The 17,677-nt window shown below is 39.2% G+C and overlaps 1 protein-coding gene across 1 annotated transcript in view; it reads right to left on the minus strand.

The window, feature by feature from the left end:
- Positions 1-334: 334 nt before the first annotated feature.
- Positions 335-17,677, minus strand: part of HTR2A (5-hydroxytryptamine receptor 2A) — an 89,590-nt gene continuing 72,247 nt past the window's right edge. The window contains exon 4 of the mRNA XM_089679014.1: positions 335-3,414. Coding sequence (XP_089535140.1) covers positions 2,618-3,414 — 797 coding nt within the window. The 3' untranslated portion in view covers positions 335-2,617. The remainder of the gene's footprint in view (positions 3,415-17,677) is intronic.

Consider the following 17,677-nt stretch of genomic DNA (forward strand, 5'->3'; position numbering starts at 1 on the left):
ATGAATCACTTTATCACTATTATTGGACTGTTTATTGATTGATGGGACTATTATTAAGAATACTTTGCTAATAATCACAATTTGAGTGTTTGATTTTTTAATCACTGTCACTTTATTTGTTATATTTAATTTATGGTGTATGTTATCACATGTGGAATCATATATTTATTTACTATTGTGGTATTAGGGAGCGCTACATTTATAGGTATACAATTAGTTTGCACAGTTTGATTGATGTGTTAAATGTTGGCGATCCATTGAAGCACATTACAAAAGTTTTTTTGGCTCGCAAGTTATACATATATATATACACATGATCTGAACATATGACACGTTGTTACAAAAAACTGCATTGATTTAATTTATAATATTACTCAAAAATATACAATGCATTTTGTTTTACATAAATGAAACATTAATATGTTCTTCAGCATGAGAAACAACAAGAGATGAATTAAAACTCATTGCCATATGCAGGATATTTTAGTAGCGCCACAGGTACATTCAATTATCAAATTCATGATAATTAACTGAAGCTACAGAATGCAGGTAGATCTGCAGACCAATGATGTTTTCATTGTGTTTTTGAAAATGAAGTCTCCGTAAAACATAAAAGGTACACCTGAATTGGCAGTTTTGGTTTTTGCTGGCTTACGCTTAAAACATTTGCTATTTTACTGGGTTGGTTAATGAAATATATGTCAATTTGCTTGGTATAATAATGAAATACGATTGTCAATTTTATACCCAGAAGAGAAGGGGATGCACTTTGCCCTCGTTAGAAACATAATATAACTTTTTAAATATTTGATTTAATATGAGCTGGTTTGAACCTGGTAATTGCTAGATACCTTACAAAATATGTACAACTGTTGTATTATTTTCAGACATAGAGGCAGGCTAGTGGAAAACTAAAAAAAAGGATAAAAGTCAAAGTAGGAGTACTTCTACAAACATTGACTTAGGAGATACTTGTAACAATTTACTTAGCGTTACGTTCAGTCTTCAATCACACCAAATCTGACTTTGAAATAGTGTAACTTCACTTGAATTTGCACGATTTCAAAGTTGGATGTCAGTCCAACTTCAGGTGCAACTTGGAAGACATCTGTGCGACTTCATGCACATACAGTATGTCTATGCAAGTCACACCTGAACTTGCAAAAAGTAGTGCATGAAGTACTTTCAAAATTGGTGCGACTCTGATGGTGTCAGAATCGCATCAAGATGACTGCTTATATTGCGGACATAAGAGCACAACTTGCAATGCAATTTTAACCTATCAAATTGCACAACAATTTGCACCAGTGTGACTGTGGACTTAATACAGAAAATTCTTGGTGCTTGTTCACACATGCGGTGCCCTTTGAAGAACGATCAGCGTTCAAATCATTCTTCAGCATGCATTTGACAGGCGTGAGGAGGCCTTATGACGCCTCCTCAATGCCTGATTTAATTCTGTAAATGCTGCACCACTGACCTGCAATTACGTGCATTGCAGCCATTGTATGAAATTAACCCAATATGTGGTAGTTTAACTAGATCCCCTGAATTTATTTTTGACAGACTAAAGTTTGCCCCCATTGAGCATGACAAACTCATGAAGGGCCGTGCCTTGACCTAAGATTAAATTTAATCAGACAAAAATTTTGCATATGAAATCTGGAATGTTGGGTACAATCCACAGTAGCCAGTATAGAAAAAAAGTGAAGTTCACTTTTTAAAGTACTGAATATTCGTTCACGCATGATTATCATGCTTATCAAAAATGGAACCGGAGCAATATATGCAATAAGGGAGCCATATGTCTACCAATTTTAAGACATGAAAATTGGACTTTTCTGTGTGAAAGGCACACAAACCTTCCAGCTTTAGTTTTAGAGCAGCTGCCTTAGTAGGTTTTACCTTAAAATCAGTCTGGCTCACAAATTTGCAGCAAGAACATATCCAAAAACCCATACAATCAGGGAAAAACAATGTTGGGTTGCTACGTAACGGAATTATCACTCCATAGGAGAAACCTCACATATCTAAGGAGACTAATCACAAATGTGCAAATATTTTCTTAATTTCCAAACATAGAAAAACTTCACAAAACAATAAAATAAAAGAGGTATATTCCTTCTGAAAAATTAAATACTGTAACATATGATCTGAATAACAATCCACTGCTTCTTTATTTACCTAATTGTGTAATTATTTCATTTGTAGGTCGTTGCTGCACTCTTACTAATAAATCCAAAACTTTACATTTCAATAGGCACCGTCGCTACTGAAAACATCTTAAATAGAGTTGCCCCTTGCAAGAATACAGACCCTTTAAAGTGCTCAATCAGTCAGATGCAGGGAGTTGTTTGAGGTACATTAAGGTAACTGAGGCATGCCTCATATAAAATCTTTTTATCATGTAATATAATTTCCTTTTTGTTTGCTCTCAGTTTTAAAATAAATATATGTATCTAGGATTTTTCCACTTTGTCCTCATAGAAAGTCCTACATTGGTCTCCATTAGAAAATACATTTTACTTAAGATCTCTTCTTTGTGCAAGTTTATTTCATAAGACTCTGGCCCCAGGTCCATTCATAATGAAAAACCAACTTGAGAATAATGTCACACTTACAAACAACTAACATTTTCATTTTGTGAACCTGCTTCAGATTTACTTTTGTCCAAAGAGGGTAATCCTATACTAACCAAGGAGTAGTCATTTGTTTTCATTTTTCTTTCTTTCTTGATATTCTTCATTTGTGCAAGTTGTAGCTGACTTGAGTTGTATGCCAGTGCAGGAATGGTATTCACTAAAATTAATTGTAAAGGCTTCTTCTCCTCCCTGTACCGACATTGGATGTAACGAGAAAAAGCAGAGCGGTATGTTTGGTTGAAGAGTGTGTACACCAGTGGATTAACTGCTGAAGATAGATATCCTATCCACACGAAGACTTTCAACAGTTCTCCTATAATATGCTCATTGCACGAGTCTTTGCAGATAACTGCCATCACATTGGTGATGAAAAATGGACACCACATGATCACAAAGAGGAAAAATACAATGCCCAGGACCTTGGAGGCTTTCCGCTCATTGCTAATGGACTGCATAGTCTTCCTTCCAAATGGAGCGAGATCCTTTTGCAGGGAGCGTTGGAATAGCTTTTCTGAAGAAATAGATGTTTGTGGGAGAAAACTAAAAAAAGCAAGTTTGCTTTTTGCCCCAAGGCTATTAAAATAAAGGTCTGCTTCCTTCTGTAGCAATTTTATTGTTAAAAAGTATGTGATCACCATTATGATTAGAGGAATGAAAAATGCAACAAAAGATCCAACGAGGATAAAGTGCTCATCTGACAAAGAACAGTTTTCTTGGTTGAACACTTTGCTATCATCCTGCAGTCCAAACACAGGCACTGGCATGGATATACCTTCAAAAGACAAGAGGAAACATGTTAATTAGCATCTTTACATTTGATTTAAATCATACAACAATTATATATTTATATTATATTTTATTTTTATGAAACACAGGTATTATGTTATGGTAATTTCCCTTTTAATAATGTTACACAAGGATACCTGCACAAAAACTGATGTCACAGATAAGGCTATTTTAAATTAATGTCTGAGAGTAGGTTATTTTTAGACACGATCTCCTTTATACAACTTTGTGTATAAAAAAGCATCTCTCTTAAGCAATCAATATATAATCAGATATTAAATGAGCATAATGGAAGAAGCAGTCATATGTATTGCACCTTTCAGTGTACTTAGTAGTATACATCTGCCACTCAAGCAGTATGTTTGGCTTAAGCACTAAACATACACTATATTGCCAAAAGTATTGGGACACCCCTCCAAATCATTGGATTCAGGTGTTCCAATCACCTCCATGGCCACAGGTGTATAAAATTAAGTACCTAGGCATGCAGACTGCTTCTACAAACATTTGTGAAAGAATGGGTTGCTCTCAGGAGCTCAGTGAATTCAAGCATGGTACCGTGATAGGTTGCCTCCTGTGCAATAAGTCCATCCGTGAAATTTCCTTGTTACTAAATATTCCACGGTCAACTGTTAGTGGTATTATAACAAAGTGGAAGCAACTGGGAACAACAGCAACCCCATTAAAATGACAGAGCGGGGTCAGTGCATGCTGAAGCGCATAGTGCGCAGAAGTCGCCAACTGTCTGCACAGTTAATAGCTAAAGACCTCCAAACTTTGTGTGGCCTTCAGATTAGCACAACAACAGTGTGTAGAGGGCTTCATGGAATGGGTTTCCATGGCCGAGCAGCTTCATCTAAGCCTTACACCACCAAGTGCGATGCAAAGTGTCGGATGCAGCAGTGTAAAGCATACCCCCACTAAGCATGCTTTACACCACTGTAGAGGCATGTTCTCTGGAGTGACAAATCATGCTTCTCTGTCTGGCAATCCAGTGGATGTGTCTGGGTTTGACAGTTGACTGGAGAACAGGACTTGCCTTACTGCATTGTGCCAAGTTTAAAGTTTGGTGGAGGGGTGATTATGGTGTGGGGTTGTTTTTCAGTGGTTGGCCTTGGCCTCTTAGTTCCAGTGAAGGGAACTCCTAAGGCGTCAATATACCAAGATATTTTGGACAATTTCATGCTCCCAACTTTGTGAGAACAGTTTGGAGATGGCCCCTTCCTGTTCCAAGATGTGCACCAATGCACAAAGCAAGGTCCATAAAGACATGGATGAGCGAGTTTGGGGTGGAGAAGCTTGACTGGCCTGCACAGAGTCCTGACCGGTAGAACATCTTTGGGATGAATTAGAGTGGAGACTGTGAGCCAGGCCTCACAACAGGCTGATAAGCTAAGAGAATGGGGGCCATATTAATTGAATTTTTACTGTCCAGTCACAAAGTTGGGGATGGAAAAAGGACACCACTGTTAACCTTATCTGAATGAGTTGTCATTCACCTGACTGTGCTGGTTGAAAAGGCATTATAAATCTCAGGAATGAATGGACAGAACCTGCTCTTATATATGCATTTCATCTGTGTATTTAGCTGATGGACTGGAGTTTAGTTTTAAAAATGCTTAAGTTACCTATGTTTACTTACACGGTAAAAGTTGGTCCTATAAAGGAAATGTTATGTAGCTAAGTGCCAGCTATGCAATTCAGGGATATTTACAGATGGGATTATAATTAAGCCTTTTTCCCCTTTGTGCCCAGTACCGGGACAGCGACATCACTTCCTGTTAGCAAAGTGGATCCAATTCTCTTACAGCAGTGGATCTTTGGACCTGTATTGCTATAGTCAATGCATACTGTATTCCTGAGTGCTGACTGAACTAAGCCTACCAGAAATCTGGCAAACCAGAAGGTTTCTGGGGGAGGAGATATATTCTTTTGCAAGGGGCGGGCTCGCTCTCTTGGAGTGGGTTTCAGAGCTGGAAGCATGGAGACTGACATTCTCCTCAAGAGAAAGATTATGGGCCTGCTGCTGTGGAACTCTGGGTAGCAGTTCAGCATAGCTGTGATGCCGATCGCCACACTGGGATTGCATCAGTCTTTCTCTGCATTTGGACTGTCACTCTCCAGCCCTCACACAAACATCGCTGCTTGCTGTGCTGACAGGCTGTCAAGTGGTAACTCTACACATCTCTGTAGACGGTCAAGAGCCTGTTCAAGAACTCTAGTTCCTAGGAGACCATGCTATCCACACGACTGGTGAGAGGGCAGATGCCCAACCTCTTTCTGTCATTGCTCTAGAGACAATGCATGCAGATATCTTTACAGCTCAGTCACCAGGAGACCTTTAATTTGAAAAGTACTACAGCCTGTTTAACTTATTTGAATTACTTGTATTCACTAATGTTTATGGCTCCCACCATTGCTAGCAGAAGACAGCAGATACCACCATATTAGAAACTTGTAACATCACAGGACTCCAGTTGCAATCTCTAGTTAACTGGACCTCTTCACTTTTTAAGGCCATTGTTACTCAAACCTGGGTACCTACTTATGTTTATGCCTGAGTATACATTTACAAAATTCTCTGCATACCCCTTGTAGCTTCAGTGGCCTAGAGGGAGCTGATAAGTCAGCAAGTCTTCTCTTCCCCCTCTTACTGCCAGTGTTGCATTTATATAGCTGCTCATGACTGTATAATCTGTTAAACATTGCAAATTGACTGTTTCTATTGTACTATTGTTTCTGCTTTTATGCGTTAACTGGGGTTGTGCACCCTAAACCCATTATTCCTTTAGTCTACTCTGTTGAACAACTCTAATATAGAGGTGTTACTAAAAAATTGTGTTTCTTGCATTAATATTCTCTACTATTGAAATATGTCTGAACCCAGAGTGTCAGAGGTGTCAGGAGCTTACACGGTCAGGGCATCCACAGGGGGCCAAGCATCATCGAGCTACAGGGGTAGCACTACAGGTAAATGCTAGATATTTTTTACAAGTTATTTCCAACCTTTTGTCATATGTTTCAGCAGCAGGGGGTTGAAAGCAAGTTCCTGACATCTTCCGAGATACTTGTCCATCTGGCAGATGGCAAACAACTTGATATATGGTCTTTTGTATGAAAGTTTTCACATTAAAGTCTTTTTATTAAAAATAAACACCTTTGAACTGACCAAACAGTGTTTTATTGTTTCATATTTGTCCTTAAATGTTTGTCATTCCAAAGCTACCTACAGTAAAACAATGTGGGATCTCTGGTAAATTTACAGACATTCAATTCCCCAGTACAACCAGTTTTCTATGATCCCTGCCTCATATTTAAAAAAATGTGTGCATGAGCTTAGAACAGTATTACCTGGGAAGCTCATGTTTTGCTGAACATGAGATATACTGTATATTTCATCAGATATAATTTTCATTGTAAATTAAGGCATGTTAGGTATATTGCACAGTCAACATTTAATTGTCTGCCAAAGAGATCGCAGTACCCCTCCTGACAATGCCTTTATTTTCCATTTTTTATAAAGCCAGACATAAAAGACCAGCTGAATTTTCATCCGTGTGTAGGCTAGCTGGTTGTACACAACTTAATCTATCGATCGACTTGTGTACAGCCAGCCTGTCAGGTGTTTCCTGAGTGATCAGTGCCACAGGCTATAGCCAACAAAACTGATCACTGTATTCTTCTGGCGAGGAAGGCTCCCCACTGCAAGAATACAATAGCACAGCAGGAAGGATTTCCCCGTCCATATCGAATGTGTGCATGGGGCAATCTGCTCATTGTTTTCTCTTCCTGGTTTTTCTTTCCCTGGATGAAAGAAAAACAATTAAAAATGAATAATGTATGGCCTCCCTAACACTAGATCCATCTTTGTTAAGACACAATTACCCAATGAGAATTCAGTTATGTAAATCCTGCTGTCCACACAGTAGGTAGTTATAATCAAGAACAGTTTGTAAACCATACTTTGTGGCAAACTCCATTGAAGTCTGCAGAGGGAAAAACTTGGTATTGCATTCTGGCAGTTTGTAGGGTTAACAAGCAAGCCATTGCCAAATCATGATAAACTTCGGTATGATTCAAACCCAAGTTTGTCTGAACCCAGAAAAAAAAGCTGTCGTTGCTAGGCCAATGACATTGACCTAATGTAGACATATTAGGACAATGATGTTACTAGTATCCCTACCTCTTTGTGTTTGTGCAGGGCAGAGAATACCGCGCCCACTGCTAATTGGCCCAGCAATGACAGCTTACTTCCAGGTTCGGCAAAATATAGTTTCTGTCCCAACCCAAGTTCCATCTTTCAGGGCGAAATTTAAAATATACAGATTCTTTAAATTACAGGCTTGGATGTACGCGGTGTTATAGAACAGCACAATTTTCACAGACAATGTCAGCAACAGCATACTCTAGCAACAGATATTTGGCTGTGGAATTGATTTTTTTCTTTCACAATTAGCTTATCGAACATACAGCAGCAGCACCCAAATCTGATTCATTTCAAACATTTTTCAGGTAGCTTTAGCTGTAACACATGCTTTTTCAACAGTGACAAAGACATTTTAAAACAGTTACAGCAAAAGTAGGTATAGCTTGTATAACACTACCCCTTTAACCTCCCTAGCGGTATGATTATTTCAGATTTTTGGTGCTGAAAGCGGTACCATTATTTTGCATGGAAATATGTCGTTTTTTTATTGTAGGCTGTAATTTTTAGGAATAACTCACTGAAATCTGTCCGAACAAGAGTCTTATAAACATCCCGGGTATGATAAAATTTGAAACACGAAATCATAAATTATAATTTAATAAATAATCATAAAAAATAATAATATAATAATAATACATTTAATTCAATAATATAATCAAACCAAAACACTGAAATTTGAAATATAGCGCCAAGTTCGCACATTGCTGAGCAAAGTCGCAAAATCCTTTTCAGTATCTGATGACGAATTTCCCCACGGATCATTCACTCAATTCTGCAAGTAGTTCTAATTTACTATCGCTGTTCTCTAGCTGGTCTAAACCCGCTTTTGCCCTAAAGGGACGCTTTTTGGGCGCCATGGACATTTATCAGTTTCCAGGCAGAAAGAACAGACAAAACGCAGGCAGGGCACAGGACAAAGCACTAGGGACAATATGGATGTGAAATGGGTTGAAACAGCAATGTTTTACTATGAAAAATGTGTTTTGAAAAAAATGACATTTTTTTTAAATTTTCAAATTTCCCGCCGCCGCCGGCACCCGTACGCCCCGACGTCACAGGGACCGGAACACAGAAGCCGGATGCCGGCATCGGCCGGAGGAGATGGCCGAGGACGCTGCAGGGGACACATCGCGGGAGCGAAGGACAAGGTAAGTGCTGCAGGGACTCCCTATGCAGCGCCACATGGTAAGCCCGAGTGTAGCTTGGGGTTACCGCTTTTAGTACTGACATTTTACCCCGAGCTACACTCGGGAATACCGTTAGGGAGGTTAAGGATCGATAAGTTATTTTCGGGCTCCCCGTCACTCTTGACCCCACTCTGAAAGCTCCACCCCTGCTGACACCACCGTGCACTGCAGGCCAGAATAAACTCTCTCAATATTACCAGAAAATAGACACACACAAGTTAGAGTGAACTTTCATTATATTAGAGTTTAGTATGAGCACAGTAAAACAACACAAAATTATAGGCGTATGAATAATAACAGTTATCACTCTTAGTAACGTTAAGGTCAACACATACAGCAAAAATATCAATCAGTTTTGGACGTCCTGCAAGTCAGAATTTAACCAAAGGCCTCAACTCTCAGATGTTTCTGTCCCCAGTGAAAAAATAGAAAAACTACTAAAGAATAAGGCTAGTTCACTTTTGACCCTCAGAAGCTGATGACAAGCTTCAAATCTGAGATAAGGAAAGAGCTCTTTAACTAAGAAGGTTAAAGTCCCTTTAAATGCAGTGAAAGATCTTGTGCGCACTAGTTGGGCCCAGCTGGTGCACTACAAGAATCTCCTTGGTTGTAACAGGCAGAAGTTCCTCAAAAGGATGTAGGCCAGCACATACACTATTTCTTTAAGTGGTATTTAACTTGGGCAGTACCCCTTTAAGGCACAAGATGAGATACAGGTTTTAAACAAGAAATTTAAAGGGTGGGCAGAAACACTTATTGGCTAAGGGTTAATTCCTCTCTAGGCCGCAGTAGCAAATGGCAACAATGACAAGTGTCCCTTGATGGATGTAGACCAATTGCAGAGGAAACAGTGGTGTGGCTTGACTTGCAGAGGGTGGACACTGCAGATGGCTTTAATGACTGGATTATGCTGGGAATGTGTTTCCTAATATGCCGGGTGAACTAGGTCTCAACTTGTTTAACTTGTGAACAATGTCAATAACTGTATAGAGAATGGCTGATTCAATAGAATGTTAGTGACAACTTATTTGGTTGGAGATAGGGACTCTCATCTGATCTGTGGCATCATCCAAGTCACTTGTGGTCTCTCTGTAGATGGGTACCTCCAGAGGTGACAGCAGCCCTCTGGGTCTCCAGGATAGTTTTCCAGATTCTTTGGCGATGTCAGCGGTTGGCTATTCCTCCCTCTTTCTTCGCTCTCATACTCTGCAGCCTGGTCCTCCAGCTTACCACACAGCTTCTGCCTCACATCTTCTTCCAGCTTTCTCCCAGCTCACTTCCTGCCTCTGTTCCTGGGTTTATACCTTTATATGCCTCTGCCCACATGCCAACTCCTCTGAGAATGTATTCTCCTAATTCGCTGCCTTCCAACAAAGTACTGCTTTTGGGTGCATACTAGTTATCACGCAGCAATCAGCTGTGTGTTACATACAAAAGGCATCTCCAACAGCCACTTGGCAACAAGTTTAATTTTTACATCCCAAACTTAACCGCTTCCCATCCGCCCTGTAGCAGAAATACTGCTACACGGGTGTGCAAAATCATGTATATATACATGATTTTTCAATTGCAGGTAGGGGGCACGCGCGAGGCGTACGCGCGTCCTACCCATGCCGCTATTCACGGCTGCAGCTGTCAGTCACCGGGTTCCGGCTGGTGATTACTATCCGGCGCCCGGTGATTGCCGAGGATCTCCGTTGGGGAAGAGAACTGTTTGTAAATAAAACAGTTCCCCTCCTTGTCAGCTTGTGCACACTACATTGCAAAGCAGTGTGCTTACAGTGATGCACAAACACACGGCCTCATAGTAAAACACACACAGCACACAGTTTACCATTTGATCGCCCCTCATGTTAACCCCTTCCTGTCCAGTGCCATTAGTACAGTGTCAGTGGTTGTTTTTAGCACTGATCACTGTATTGGTATCACTTGGGATGTCAGTGACACCAAGTCAGTTCCGCCCAGCGTCAGAATGCCCTATAAGTCGCTGATCACCGCCATTACTTGTAAAAATTAAAACATTCCAGTATCTATACCGCCATTTGTAAACGGTATAACGTTCACGTAAACCAATTAATTTACACATATTGGGATTTTTTTTTTTAGCAAAGACACGTCGCAGATTACATTTTGGCCTAAGTTTATGACAAAATTGATTTTTTAAAATTTTTTACTGGACATTTTTAATAGCAAATAGTCAAAAATATATTTTTTTTTTCCTAAAATTGTCAGTGTTTTTTTTTGTAGCGCAAAAAATAAAAAACACATGCGATCAAATACCACTAAAAAGAAAGCTCAATTTGAGGGAAAAAAAGCACATACAATTTCATTTGGGTGCAGCGTTGCATGACTGTGCAATTGTCAGTTAAAATAACGCAGCACAGTAAAGCAAAAAATGGCCTGGTCAGGAAGGGGGGTAAATCCTGAGGAGGGCAAGTGGTTAAAGAACACAAATTAAAATATATCAAGTGATTTCTGTGTTAACGTATAATGTCATTTGCGCACACATAAATGCAGATGCAAGACAGTTTTGGCATTTACCTGAGTACAGAAATGTACAGCCATTCACTTATATGGCCATCTGTACACACCACTTGTACAGTAGCTCCAGGGGCATGGAAAACACTAGGATTTTTACACTAGAGCACATATGTACCTGTCTATGTGTATGAACTAGATTTCATAATGTTCATTATGCTCAGCCCTCTGATGCTACCAGAAAGTATTAATGTTACAACTGTCTCTTTGAATGATTACTGAAGGAGGGAAGATAAAAGAGTTAATGTTTCACAATATTTAACCTTCGTTTGAAATGAAGACCAAATGATTCTAAAGTTCATAATGGCTTACCAATAAAAGCAATCAAAACCATGCAGTGCACAACAGGCATACATCATATAACTATGCTTCTTTATGGCTACATTCACACACTCATAACATTTTACTGATGCTTTTCTGTAACAAAAGTCCCCATGTAAATGATACTTGCTTTTAGGTCTGTTGTAAATGTGTAAAATTGTCCTGTTTTGTTTTTATTTAAATACCAGAATGTTTGATATACATGTATATGCATGTCCTCAGATGCAGAGTTTTGAATTTTAAGTTATGGATCTGAACGCAGTGCTTGTTTTTTCACCTGTGTGTATATCTCCACGAAAACAATGCAACTGTGTTCAGATTCGTAAATAAAAATGCTTGTGCATTTTTTACGGGTGCATGAATCTAGCCTAAAATTTGTAATTGGTTAAGAAACTTGTTTTAATGAGTATTATTATTATTATCCAGGATTTATATAGTGCCAACAGCTTACACAGTCAGTTGTGATTGGTTAAGAATGCATTGGACATATTACCTGTTAGGTGTGAGTGTGGCAGAGGTAACAGAGGTTATTGGTTATCTAGAAGAACGATGAGCAAATTGGCCTGGGTTTGATTTGTGCGCCATTCATTAAATTCATTGTAAAGTCCAAAAATGGCAAACTTTAAAGTGATTCTATATGTTGTGGTGTTTTTTTTTAATAACAAACATGTCTTCTTCTCAGGTCCCTCGTAGGAACTCCTGCCTCCTCCCCCTTGACCAGTGCCCCCAATAGAAAGCCACTTGCTCACTATCGAGCCTCTCTATGCCTTTATAAGACACATTGAGCCGCAGCTTGGACCCACCCCCTGCTCTCTCCTCATTGGCTCACTGACTGAGATTGAAACAGTGGAAGCCAATGGCTTCAGCTGCTGTGTCTCAGCCAATGAGGAGAGAGAGACCTGAGACAGCCAAGGCTCCTGCACACTGGATTGAGAGGGGGTTCAGGTGAGCACTGGGGGGCTGAGGGGGAGCAGGACTCAGAAGGTTTTTCACCTTCATTCATAGAATGCATGAAGGTAAAAAACTTTCAGCCATTATAACCACTTTAATCCAAGCCTCAATGAAGTGTATGTTGGGTAAATCTTGAAATTCAATTCTGGCCATTTTGAAGGCTAACAAGCAAGAGATTATCAGACAAAGGGTATGGGGGTGGTGCACTGCCATGAGGGACATTTACCAATGCAAACATTTTTTTTTAAAATACCCCACAACAAGGGGGCTGTCCTCCTTTTTATGCAACTTTGTGTGCAAAATTAAAGATAACCCTATCCTTTCAGTTACTTACTTTGGAGATGTCTTTAAGATGCATATGTAATTGATTTTTTTCACTTTTACATTCTTGCTTGTCCTAAATACAGAAGCAGAACCCCAATCTGATTCATTAAAATCTGAAAAAAATGCTTTTTTAGATAGTTTTATGTTTTGCACCTGTTCTTTTTTTATCCAGCGATATTAATATAAGTGGAATGTTAGAAGTAACAGCTACAAAAAAACAAAAGAAAGAAACCCCGCTCCAAGTTTGTGCATCAGGATCCACAGAACACACTAACTGCAGAGGTGCTCTCCCGGCTCGACTCCAGAAACAGCAACAATTGAAGAAAATGGCACACTCCACTGGGACATGATCATTTATTAAATATTCTTTACAAACAAGTATAAAAGTTCATAGCACACAAGATGAGGGTACAAAAAGGAGATATGTTAACGCGTTTCACACTTAATAGTGCTAATTCATCATTCCTGGATCCCTAGGAACACCACTACATCTACAATTTTCAGAATTCCCAGTATTGACTCTGATAATTTCCTTTTACCAGAAGTGTATTTACGGTAAGCACCAGCCTTTGAAGTGGCTGATGCTGTGTCCAGACTACTCTCTTGCCTGCTTCAACCCTGACTGACTTGATAACTGACTTGGTAGCCTTTTCATTCCAGTTTATTCTTGGGGCCATAACCTGGTGTCAGTTGCAGAAAAAAAAGTGGTGAGGCTAAGGGGAGCTGTTTTTTCCACCCTGCCATTGATGAATGGCACATGCGTTACTGAAGGGGCTAACAAACCATTTGGTATTTTTATTCTTCCCAGGTGCAGAGTAGCCAGTTGCTTGCAAGTACTGCTAATACTCCCTTTCCCTCTATCTCCTCCCCCACTGTAGGCACACATATCTACCATTTCTATAGACTAATGTGGCCTTTTCCTCCTACTCCTCTAGGGAGCAATCAGCCATGTTTTTGGCCTGCTTTCTTATTCTTTCTACTGAAGAATGCAGAGTTGACATTTATTTGTTGGCCAAGTTTTTTGCTCTGCAACCCCTCTCAAAAAATTTATCAGAAAATACTGGCTCATTTCCCCTCCTGCTCCTTTATGGCGCATTTGTTGTTGGCCTGCAAATTAGCCCTTTTCTTAATCCTCAAAAGCATATACTGTAGCAGCCTTTATTTTAGGAATGCTAATACGCCCTTTCCCCCCTCCCATTTATTTTGGACATGCTAATGCACCTTTATCCTAACCTTAAAGGGGAATTAAATTTTCATTTTAAAAATGTAGCATATAAAATTGCAACATAAGCTATATATAGCTGCACACCACTGCAGGACTTAATCCAAGCAAAAAATATTTTATTTTTCCATTGTCAAATAGATAGCACAAAGGACTAGCAAGCTGTTGACACATCTCCCACAATTAAGTGCTTATTCATAACCTGGAGGTTGTCAAGAGTGCTACTCCTTAAATACACAGCCGTAAAGAGCATCACCTGGTTCAGTTAGTGCTCTTAACTCCCTCCTTATAAACATACCATAGCCCACGTGGATTGAACCATGAATGGGATATTACTCACTTGTATAAATCACTGGTGATGATACTCTTCTCTTGCATGGTTTATGTTTGGGTCCTGTGTATACTTTGTATACCTTACATTTTATATGTGGACTCTCTGACATATATATATATATATATATATATATATATATATATATTATTATACAGTGTTTATATAGTGCCAAAAAGTTTGCTCAGCACAGTCCTGGACAAAAATATTGGCACCCCTGCTTTTCTGTCAGATAATACACTACTTTGCCCAGAAAATTATTGCAATTACAAATGTTTAGGCATTCTCAAGTTTATTTCTTTTGTTTGAATTGGTATGACACAAAGAAGTGGAGAGACAAATAGCCAAATCTGACACATTCCATGCAAAACCCCAAAAATTGGACTGAACAAAATTATAGGCACCTTCAATGTAATATTAGGTAGCATGCAATTTGGAAAAAATAACTGAAATCGAGGAGTTTTCTTGTTATCTGTCCATGGTTCTATGATGCAAGACTGTTTTTCTATTTGACCTCAACTGCATCCCAGGGCTCGGTTGACAATGCGGAGAGAGAATATTGCTAACATACTGTTAGGAAATGGGTGTACACTGATGTTTCAAATGAGTTGGAGTTGGGATTCAAGGATCCCATTGAAAGAGAAAAGGAACTAATAATTAACACATACAAAAGGGTTTTAGAGAGGGTGAATGAAGAAATCTTTCTTACTGAAGTCATCAAATAAAAATTGTGTATTTGGTATTGAACGGAAATAAAATATTTAACAGAAAAAAGCCAAAAAACTTGTACACTTATTGCACAGTATGTAAGCAGTTTTATTAGGACAAAGGCAAGTTTTATCATGAAATAAAAATGATTGTGTATTATTACACAAATAATAATCATATATATTGGGCAGTCAATGCACCATACATATGCTGCTTTATTAGGCTTCTATAAGAGCTAGAGACCAGGGAGGACATTTGTTCAGACCCATATCTCCCCAGCCAAGAAACTGGAGGTTGCATGACTCTTCACCTTATTAAAGTTCCACCAACTACATAGGAGGTGGAAAAATGTTTACTGTGGACACATGAGAAACGGAGGTCTGACTTTTGGAACCAAATTGATGATGGGAGAGGACAGAGATCAGGTGATACATTTTCCCTCTCTGCAGATATTGATTGTATAGTATGTGCTTTACACATCCTTGGGGTCTGGGACCAAACCTGAGTAAAAATAAAATCCCTGCAGGCATTATATATATATATATATATATATATATATATATATATTCTCTCTAAAGTGGTAAAAGCTTAAGATGCACGTCTGGGTTTCTTGCTGCTTGTGTGCCCACAAGAGAGAGATTTCCCTTCACTTCCTATTCAGGTGTCAGACATAACAACAAGAGAAGAGACACAGTGTAGTTGGAAAATGCTGAAAGAAAATGAAAATGTATTTTTTATACAAAGTTTGAAATGAATAAGTTATTTCTAATACACAGCATAGGCATACTTAGTATTACACCCCAAAACACATTCTGCTACTCCTTCTGAGTAGAGGGATACCACATGGTCAGGCTTGCAAGGGTCATAAATTACGTATCCTTTTTCCTGACTATCACTTTTTGAAGGCTTTGGAGTTTCAGTACTGTAGGAGCACTCACAAAATAACCACGTTTTGGAAAGCAAACACACAAAAGTATTTTTAAGAAGCATAGAAAGTCTTTTGAAGATTTCATTTTTTGCCACAGGTTTGTGAAAAGCAGAGAGAAAATGAAAGTTTTTTTACACAAATTTGAAAATACAATAAGATATTTTTCACATACATTATGGGCATCTTTAGAATTACACCCCTAAACACAATCTGTTACTCCTCCTGAGTATGGGGATACCACATATGTGAGACTTTTAGGAGCACTTTCAGACTTTTAAAGGGAATAAACTGGAGAACCAAGACAGTAGAAGCACCCCACAAAATGACCACATTTTGGAAAGTAAACACCCCAAGGTATTTTTTAAGATCCGTGTAAATCTTTTGAAGATTTCATTTTTTTGACACATATGTTTGCAAAAATGGGGAACACTCACAGAATGGGCATGTTTATAATTATACGTCATTCCACTCCTCCTCCTAAGTATGGGGATACCATGTGTATGAAAAATTTTCAATGTTTGGACTGATTATCTACTGGAGGTTCTATTCCAGGGTATCACAAAAATCAACCAGCATTGTATAAAAAAACAGTGTATTGTAATGCTTGCTTCTGTACAAACAGTCAGGGAATATAACTTAATGCAGAGTCACCTATAGTGATCCTGGTACCTACAGTGGGGCAAAAAAGTATTTAGTCAGCCACCAATTGTGCAAGTTCTCCCACTTAAAAAGATGAGAGAGGCCTGTAATTGGCATCATAGGTAGACCTCAACTATGAGAGACAAAATGAGAAAAAAATCCAGACAATCACATTGGCTGATTTGGAAAGAATTTATTTGCAAATTATGGTGGAAAATAAGTATTTGGTCACCTAGAAACAAGCAAGATTTCTGGCTCTCACAGACCTGTACCTTCTTCTTTAAGAGGCTCCTCTGTCCTGCACTCATTACCTGTATCAATGGCACCTGTTTGAACTTATTTTCAGTATAAAAGACACCTGTCCACAACCTCAAACAGTCACACTCCAAACTCCACTATGGTGAAGACCAAAGAGCTGTCGAAGGACACCAGAAACAAAATTGTAGACCTGCACCAGGCTGGGAAGACTGAATCTGCAATAGGCAAGCAGCTTGGTGTGAACAAATCAACTGTTGGAGCAATAATTAGAAAATGGAAGACATACAAGACCACTGATAATCTCCCTCGATCTGGGGCTCCACGCAAGATCTCACCCCGTGGGGTCAAAATGATCACAAGAATGGTGAGCAAAAATCCCAGGACCACACGGGGGGACTTAGTGAATGACCTGCAGAGAGCTGGGACCAACGTAACAAAGGCTACCATCAGTAACACACTATGCCGCCAGGGACTCAGATCCTGCAGTGTCAGACGTGTCCCCCTGCTTAAGCCAGTACATGTCCGGGCCCGTCTGAAGTTTGCTAGAGAGCATTTGAATGATCCAGAAGAGGATTGGGAGAATGTCATATTGTCAGATGAAACCAAAATAGAACTGTTTGGTTGAAATACAACTC

This window comes from Staurois parvus, unplaced genomic scaffold, assembly GCF_062004578.1.
Source record: "Staurois parvus isolate SC_StPar_1 unplaced genomic scaffold, SC_StPar_1.0 ptg000017l, whole genome shotgun sequence".
Lineage (NCBI taxonomy): Eukaryota > Metazoa > Chordata > Amphibia > Anura > Ranidae > Staurois > Staurois parvus.